The following is a 9,651-nucleotide window of genomic DNA, read 5'->3' as shown; positions in this document are numbered from 1 at the left end:
CAGTGATGGGAGGCTCTAACAGAGACTGTTCCAGTGATGGGAGGCTCTAACAGAGACTGTTCCATTGATGGGAGGCTCTAACAGAGACTGTTCCAGTGATGGGAGGCTCTAACAGAGAAGACAGTCTTACCAAACACACTACATCTGGATGGTACACTTGGCAGTCCCCTGTGGTAGTAGCCCTTGTTGCTCTGTCACCACTATGTCCCTTCGATACGATACGATCTAATATACGTTCCCTTCCCTGTGTTTCTTCACTAGTCCGATCCAGAAGAACATAGTTTGCCGGCCACTGCTACAGAGCTGACAATGAGGTTATATCTTCCCCTCTTCTCTGGAGTCCTGCCTCAAAGCAGACCAGAGGTAGAAAACTGTCGTTCCCTGATGTCATCGCTAGGGACACATGCATCAGTACGCAGGAACTGGGGGTGGCAATGAAGGACCGGGAAGTCTGGCGTGGCATTGTGAAATCCATGATCTCAACCTCGGTCGAAAAATGATGATGTCCCTTCCATCTAAGGTCAAGCAACACCAGGAGGGAGCAGTCACCGACATCAGATCATCATCACCTTTATTTATACTCAGAAATACAGTTGAGGGCAAGCCCTCATTTTCAACGTAGTCAAGGTTACAATACACAAAATACAGTCAAAAAAACAATACATCAAACACAACATTATAAATCAGGATAAATTACAAAGGAACTTTATACAGAACAACCATCTGTAAAATAAATCAATTGAAGCAGGAGCAATCATGGTGAAAAATGTTCTGGAGAAACTGACCGAAGGATGGCAGGGAGCTCAGTTTTAAAGAGTTTTGGAGTTCATTCCACGAAGTTGGGCCATTGACAGAAAAAGCTGTCTTGCCCAACTCTGTCTGGGCCTGAGGAACCTTGAGCCTTAAGAAATCACTAGAGCGGGTCTGATAGGTGCTATTGTTCAGTTCCATCATGGAACAAATAGTCAGGGAGCATCCCAGCAATGGCTTTATATAAAAATAGGTGCCAATGCTTATCTCGCCTCTCAGTCAGAGGATAAACATGTCATTTATTGTTTCTCTAAGGGCTGTGTCGGTGTATGTATGTACAATTCTGTTGGCAACTTTAGCCAGCAGGCTAAAGAAAGATGATGAAAGATTTGCAACTTCTCACTTTGGACAGGCAGAGCGACATGTATACCATTGCGCACAATTATCGAAATAGACATGACATGACTTTGTCACACATTGTGCTAAAATCAGTGAAATGATGGCGAAGGAATATTATATCTGCTCAGCGGCAGGGTAATAATTAATCACCATTACTGCACCTTATCGGCCTGCTGTGGGGGAGTAGTTCATTCCATCTTAATAAACCAAACGTTGCGCTCTGGGGTTGTGGAGATGGAAACCCTCGTGGTCATGTGTATGTCCAATGAGTTACACATGTCATTGTGCATGCATTGGTTACAACTTACAGGCGACGTGACCGTGAGTCAGTCTGAGGTTTTTAGGAGACTCGAGGGAGCAAAAGGTACGCATAGACATAATGCCACATAGATTGAGCACATTCATAATAGAGGGGGTATGCGCATGCATAAAGTGGGTCACAAATCGAGTGGCAAAGTGAGTTTTAATGTTGTTTAATGCAATCAGATACTAGGACTTTTCTGTTTGGATGTATGGGCCGTCAAGGCCAGAAAGTAGTATGGCATCTATCCATTTTGTGCGCTGTTAGTTGTTAGGCTAACATCTAACAGAAAACTTCAATGATGTGCTCCATAGTTTGCCACACACACACACACACACACACACACACACACACACACACACACACACACACACACACACACACACACACACACACACACACACACACACACACACACACACACACACACACACACACACACACACACACACACACACACACACACACACACACACACACACACACTCTTTTCACTTCTTCAGACCTGCCGGTTTTCAGCAGCTGGTGTTGCCATGGTTGCAAGGAGGGGGTCTCTCTCAGATGTGGGTGGAGGAGGAGGGCGTTGGCAGCCATTTTACATTCAACCTCTCCTCCCCTTCCCCTCCCCCAACAGTTGCTCCTTCCCCTCCCACCCTCCTGCGTTGGTGCGTACATCCCCAGCGACACACAGAACCAACCGGTCGGCCTGCAGCAGCGCCACGCTTTACCCACAATCCCCTCATTTCAGGGATCTGGGTCATAATTAGTTTGTGTGACTCATCTTTTCAGGGGGAGTCACTCGGTCAGAAGAACAAGATGGAATAAGGGAGGAAGGCTGTCCCCTGTTCAAAATGAAATAAATGTTTTGAACACTGTGTGTGACCCACTACCGTTATTTATCTGATAGGGAGGAAGAGGAACAAATAATGAACGAGAGATGGAGAGAATGTGGGTTTAGAGAGTTGGAGAGAGTTAGGAAAAGATGAGCTGGAAACGAGCAGGGTGAGTGAGAGACATTATGGGAAGGGCTGTGAGAGAGTGAGGAAGGAAGACATATCCAGATATGAGAGAGAGAGACAGGGGAGGTGAAGGAAGACATATCCAGATATGAGAGAGAGAGACAGGGGAGGTGAAGGAAGACATATCCAGATATGAGAGAGAGAGACAGGGGAGGTGAAGGAAGACATATCCAGATATGACAGAGAGAGACAGGGGAGGTGAAGGAAGACATATCCAGATATGACAGAGAGAGACAGGGGAGGTGAAGGAAGACATATCCAGATATGAGAGAGACAGACAGACAGACGAGGTGAAGGGGATGGACGGGTGGTGTGTTTGTTAGAGACAGACAGACAGACAGACAGACAGACAGACGAGGTAAAGGGGATAGACGGGGGGTGTGTTTGTTAGAGACAGACAGACAGACAGACAGACAGACGAGGTAAAGGGGATAGACGGGGGGTGTGTTTGTTTTGCCATGGTGGGTGTTCCTCCGGGACCCACAAGTCTAACAGGGGGAAATGGATTAGAGACCTGCTCTGGAGGATTCATCATTACATTACAGCCCAGAACTCTGTGTGTGTGTGTGTGTGTGTGTGTGTGTGTGTGTGTGTGCGTGTCTCTTCAGAGGGGGTTGCCCTTTCCCTGGACCAGAATAAATGTTTCAGCACAAAGGCTCTATTCAGCAGACAGGAAAAAGTGTGTGTTTCCATGCCTTGCGTGTGTGTGTGTGTGTGTGAGAGAGAGAGTGGGACAGCACATGGCGCTGCTGTGGTCAGAAAATGGATGGCAACCAAGTATGAAGCTCTGTGATTATGTGAGAAGGCTGTGATTCTGTGATTATGGGAGAAGGCTGTGATTCCAGAGCTATGCAGGTTGAAATCATGACATTATGATAAAGTTCTGACGCCACACATCTTCTGAAAGAATATATATTCAAAGATTTGTGCCGCATTCACACGATTTTTCAAAAATAGCAGACATACAAGCTCGTAGCGCGCCACTCGGTGGCGCGCTATGAGCTTGTAGATCTGCTATTTTTCAATAGCTAAAGTATAACATAATGCTTAGTTAAAACACCAAAAGGGGTTCCCGTCCAGAATGGGTTAAGCAAAAAAGGGAGCGCATAGGCTACTGTATGAAAAACACTGACTTGACCTGGTATGAAATGTTACACGGTAAAATCCTCAGTATTCATTTTGCTCAATTACAAATGGATAAATGAACATTTATATGTGTATGGTACAAAATATAATACAATCTAGACTAGTCAAAGGGCTCCATTTTCATCCATGCTAAACCCCTTATCCCTAAACTTCTTGAAAAAAAAATTGAATAGTTCAACTAGGCAATCTACATCGACACAGTGTGAGCTTGTAGATTGGCTATTTTAACTATTCAAAAATGTTTTTCAAAATAGTAAAAAAAAAAAAAAAAAAAAAAAAGGCAAAGAAGTTTAAGGATAAGGGGTTTATACTTAATAGAAGCCCAAAGTATAAGGCGGCGACATGGACAGAATGTGCGCTGCGACGCGTTGAGAGCTTGTAGATCAGCTATTTTCTGGGCGCAACCCCAGCACTCTTTAGCTAGTGGAGATGCGGTGTAACGACATGGATTTCTAAACAAATCTAAACACAAATATCCTGAATGCAGACTTTGGGTATGGCAAGGAAAGGAAAGGAGGGGCATGTGCATTTCTTTCACCGTAGTAAATGCTGCATTCGTGGTCTGGAAAGGGCAGTTGTTTTACAGACGGGTAAAAAGGGCAGGGGTTGAAGCCCCCCCTTTGATGTCCATGTGTGCACGTGCCTGGTCTGACATAAATCGGATGAAATACAAGCGGTCAAGAACGTTGAACCATCAATGAGTTGAAATAGAACAAGATAATAAAAGACAAGACAATGTTGGCTGTGTTCCAAATCCCACTTTTATTGGTCGTTGGGAGTTCAGGTGAACCAATGGCACGAGAGGAAGATTAAATCACAATATCAAAAATTATACAAAATAATAATAATAATACAAAAAAAAGGAACTTCCAGTTATACAAAGCAAAGATGCAGACTTTTTTTTTTTTTACTTCCTTTCTATCTTTTATTTTACTTTTTCTGCTGTCCATAAACTCGGAGTAAGGCACAGCCACTACCGTGTGTCTATCCAACGTCAACTTTGTCCGAACCTTGGGACTCTAGCTAGCTGGGAGATACAGATCTAACCCTGCAGGGAGATACAGATCTAACCCTGCAGCACCTTGTCCTAGCTCAGGGAGATACAGATCTAACCCTGCAGCACAGTAAGTACAACGATAACGACCTGTTAACGTTTCCCTCTTAATGATTCTCAACCCTAAAAAACAGAAAGCTTCAAAGTGTCTCAGGAACACTGTGTGGAGTTTGATATGATCGTCTTGTCATTCTAATCCTGGGATCAAAACCGTATTGATTTAGGACCCAGTGGAATGTGATGCTGCGTTACTTCTCACGGGCAGACGCAAAGACAGGGCCTTTGAGTGGGTTCCAAATGCCCCTGGCTGGAAACAAGTTCTTGAGCTTAGCCCAGATACCCTGGGTAAATATAGTAATCATTTCATTTCATCGTCATGTTGCTGGCTTCCATTGACAATGAATGGTAGACTGCGTCTTTGCATCGTCATGTCGCTGGCTTCCATTGACAATGAATGGTAGACTGCGTCTTTGCGTCTGCCCGTGTGAACGCAGCATAAGTTCCAAGATAAATGGTTGGCGGTGTTCTGGTTTATTAAAAAGAAAGATCCATCTTAGAATACGCCCCTCACTAGAAATTTAAACCAATGGGGATCGATAACCTTTGCAGCTCTAAGATATACATTTTGTGGAGACCACCCCCCCCCCATGCAGGGTAGCGAATCAGATAGCCGCCTCCGTTTGAAATCACACCCTATAGCATACCCTAATGCTTAACGTATATACCTCGACTGCACACCGATGTCGCACGACGGAAGGTTTCGGCACGCGACAACTAGTGTACAACCAAGTATAAATCGGGTTTAAAGCAGGTTGGGAGCCACAGGTTTGATGTCCTACACACGACACCGCTGAGGTTGACGTCACACATTCAGACAGTCAAGACAGTCAGACGGACAACAGTCACCCTTCACAGAATAGGCTCCATGCGGGTGTTACCAATGATACTAATTAAGGCTCTGTTCCATTCAGTGTACAGTGGTTCTCAAAACGTTTTAACCCATTTTGACCTGAGATCAGATTCTAAAAATGTCTTCTACATCCTGACAGTTTTCTGAAAAAGCTATGTTTCTATGTCAGTGGTTCTTCGATTTTTCAAAAATAGCAGATCTACAAGCTCGTAGCGCGCCACTCGGTGGCGTGCTATGAGCTTGTAGATCTGCTATTTTTAAATAGCTAGAGCATAACATAATGCTAACACCAAAATGGGTTAATTTCAAGGACCCCCATAACTCTGAGAGTGTACAAAATGGAACCAAATGGACTCGTAGGGGGCATTTGGAACACACTCAAAGACACTTTGAGACCCACCGGTGTATAGCAGAGTGTTTCCAGTGAGCCAACGAGCATTGTAGCAGCACCTGGACTCCGTTTGACCAGAACGGAACAGAGCCTTCATTAGCATCATCGGTAACACATGTGATAGGAAGTAGGAAGATTTATTTTCCAAAATGGCGTATTGTGCGTAGAGCAGAGGCAGTAACTGTAGCTACAACCCCCACCACGTGCCATGTTCAGAGACTCAGACATTCTGAAGTCTGACTTCCTTGCATGTCCTCATCCCGTGGCAAGCCCCACTCCAACCCCCTCCCCACCCCCCACCGTCTCTACATTGATAAGTCAGGGTCAGCGCGGAAACCAAGATTCCATCAGATCCAATTACAGACCGTGACCAACAGGACACACACACACACACACACACACAGTCAACACTCAGCTGTGTCAGCGCAGATGGACAGGAGGAGGAGATTAAAGATACTGAAGAAGATTTAGGTCAACGCAGGAAAGTTCACCGTTAGTCTCTTTGTTATGGCAAACCTCTACAAGTACAGTACGGTACTAACGCAGTAGATGAGATTACTGCCCCCCCCCCTCCCCCCTCCCCCCCAGACAGGTTCATGACACGCACAACATTAATGAGATGCTCTGGTGGTTGTTTTTACGAGATGTTTTTAATCTCGAGGCACCACCACCAGGTTTCCAGTTTCACGGAGGTGTGTGCGTAAATGTTTGACTGAGGTCGATAAAGAGGACAGTGTGTTGGTCCAGTTAAGTATTAATTAAGGGTTTTAGGGTATTCATTTAGGCCAGAGGTGAGTTCGGTAGTTCGGTAGAGGAAGGCTATAAAAGCAGCTTTTCAAAAAGAGACAATAAATCATTCCACTCTCAGTTGGACCCCTGTGTGTACGGTACTGTAGCGGAGCCATGTTTACACCATGCTTTCCACCCATTATGCTTGTGCCTCTCAAGATGTACAAAAAGAAAATGAATATAACTGTATTTGTGTCTCTTCCAGTAAGACAGGAGTGTGCAGTAAACATATATGACCATGCCATTATCTCTTTTTTGTTTGTTTTTTACACTGTGCCCTGGACAATAGTTTTAGTTTGTGGGGGAAAGGAGAGGACAAGGGTTTCACTTCCTGGTTTCATCCTGTTTTGTTTCAGGAAAACAGGAGGGGCGCGTTCGGAAATAGCGCACTGAGCGCACTGTGCAATGCAAAGTAATAGGCAAGTGCGCTCCGGTGCGGTATTTCCGAACGCGCCCGAGGACTCTCTGCCAGCCAATGACAACACGGCTGGAGAACGACACAGGAAACAGTTTGAGTATTTCTTTTTTTACAATTGAGATGAATTCCATTACATCATAATCTTTATCGTCGTCAGATTCACTCCAGTTATGTCACATATCTTCATCACACAGAGAGAGAGAGAGAGAGAGAGAGAGAGAGAGAGGCGAGAATGGCCTCTAAACAAACATACTAGACCTGGCACGATAGAAACTGTATTTCGAGAATCCTTTAAAAAAATAAAATAATAATAATAATAATAAAGCAAAGCGAAACGGAAACCCTTCTATAGAACCAAATCTTATAGAAAACAGTCTTAAACTAAAACTTCAACATAACACTCCCCCCCCCCTCCCCCCATCTAGGTCTGGCCCCAGTCTAGTGCAGCCCAGCTACATCCAGTCAGCTAGAAAACAGTCACACTAGAAGATACGTCCATCAGAGAAACCGTTTTAAAAGATTAGGTCAGGTGAGAAGCAGATCTACCAGACCAGGTCAAACACCATAAATACTGCCACCTTATGCCGCTCACATACAATACAGAGAGCTCAATAGACAGGCGCACAGACAGAGAGAGAGAGAGAGAGGGGTGATTTAGGGGGGAGGGGATATTTTCATAAAGGAGGGGCTCTTTAAGGTGGCTCTGCTCTGGGGAAGGGACGAGCTTTTACGGGGAGGGGGGGCTGAGTGAGTGAGGGTTGGGGCCCCAATAGTAAGGCTAGGAGAGAGAGAGAGAGAGAGAGAGAGAGAGAGTGACACGTCAAGCAGCAAACCAGATTCGAGCAGGAGAAAAGTGCACAGCCCCCCCAACGGTAACTATGGCAACAAACAAAAGGTCGGCACTGCAGAGCAGAGCTGGAGAGGGACGTGAAGGAGAGGGAAGAGGGGAGAGATAGAACAGAAAGGCGGGGAAGACGAGAAGGAGAAAAGAGGAGGTAAGATAACATGACGGCGGAAAATGCCCGCCCCCAACTATTACCTCCGTCTCCCCCCCCTCCTCTCTACTCTCCCCCTCCTCTCACATTGCAGCTCATCATCGTCACACAGGTCAAGGGTTCAGGGTTAACAGAGGCCGGGAGTGAGAGTTCAGACGGGGGGGGTGATGGGATACAGGTTTGGGTGGTGCACATGGGACGGGTTTTTAGTGCCACGTCCCGTCGCCAATGGTTTTCCCCGTTTCCTCTCTCGCGTGCGTCTCTTCCCCCTCAGTACTCCCAGAGCGTGGCGGTCTCCAGGTCGTCGGCGTTGGCCTTGAGCACGCCGGCGTGGTCGCCGCGGAGGTACTTGCCGTCGGCGGCGTGGCGCACCGCCAGCTTGTTGTAGTCGCAGAACTCGAAGTGGAAGTCGACGGCCTCGTCGCTGCTGCTCACCACCGCCTGCTCGTTGCCCACCATCCAGTATTTACCTGTAGAGTCTGGAGGAGGGAGGTGAGAGGAGAGGGATTGAGAGGAGGATGGAGAGGAGAGAAGAGGAGAGGAGAGGAATTGATGAGAGAGATTGAGAGGAGAGATTGAGAGGAGTGGAGAGATTGAGAGGAGTGGAGAGGAGAGATTGAGAGGAGTGGAGATATTGGGAGAGGAGTGGAGATATTGGGAGAGGAGTGGAGATATTGGGAGAGGAGTGGAGATATTGGGAGAGGAGTGGAGATATTGGGAGAGGAGTGGAGATATTGGGAGAGGAGAGGAGGATGGAGAGGAGAGGAGAGGAGGATGGAGAGGAGAGGAGGGAAGCAAACGGGTCCATGTAGAAGAGTAAGGACAGATAGGAGAAAAGGACAGGTAGTTGAAGGTGAGTCGAGGGAGCAGAGCAAAGATGACAGAGGAAGAAGAAAGGCAAGTGGACAGAGTTGGAGCAGAACGAAGGTGTAGTGTGTGTGTGTTTGTGTGTGTGTGTGTGTGTGTGTGTGTGTGTAAGAGGATAAAGAGATGAACAGTAGGTGAGGGAGGGACAGAGAGAAGAGGGGCTTTAATACATTTTGACCTGAGATCAGATTCTAAAAATGTCTTAAATCCTGACAGTTTTCTGAAAAAGCTGTGTTTCTATGTCAGTCGTTCTGCTATTTTAAAATAGCTAAAGCATAACATAATGCCAACACCAAAAGGGGTTCCCGCCCAAAATGGGTTAATACATGTGTGTTGGACTGACATTACATTACATAACTCTATTACTGAAATCTGATGAAACCTCTGCACCCGTTCCTGGCAACCAAGTCTTCTGAATGAATGAAAGTCTATAATGAGTACGGCCTAGTGAAAGACTGAATGAATCCCTAATGTCGTTACGCGCCTCAGTGGAGTTCTCTCACCATGTTGTAGAAAAACAATTATAATAATCCGCCCTCCTATTTGTATGTCGACAGTATGCATCCTGTGCACATGATTCTGGTGCTGTAAGGTCACAGTATGCATCCTGTG

General features: G+C 46.0%; 1 protein-coding gene across 2 annotated transcripts in view; it reads right to left on the bottom strand.

The window, feature by feature from the left end:
- Window positions 1-4,358: 4,358 nt before the first annotated feature.
- fscn1a (fascin actin-bundling protein 1a) overlaps window positions 4,359-9,651 on the bottom strand; it is a 44,091-nt gene continuing 38,798 nt past the window's right edge. The window contains exons 5-6 of one of the 2 annotated variants that reach the window (XR_013791650.1): window positions 4,739-8,651; window positions 4,359-4,696 (exon numbers count right to left, since the gene is read on the bottom strand). Coding sequence is in view for 1 of the 2 variants with exons in the window: in XM_079521708.1 (XP_079377834.1) it covers window positions 8,443-8,651 (209 nt within the window). In the remaining variant the exon portion in view is untranslated. Of the gene's footprint in view, window positions 8,652-9,651 lie in introns of both variants that reach the window. The other variant, XM_079521708.1, reaches the window with a different exon arrangement.

Source organism: Electrona antarctica (genome assembly GCF_951216825.1).
Source record: "Electrona antarctica genome assembly, chromosome: 14".
NCBI lineage: Eukaryota > Metazoa > Chordata > Actinopteri > Myctophiformes > Myctophidae > Electrona > Electrona antarctica.
This window is presented reverse-complemented; position numbering and strand designations above follow the sequence as displayed.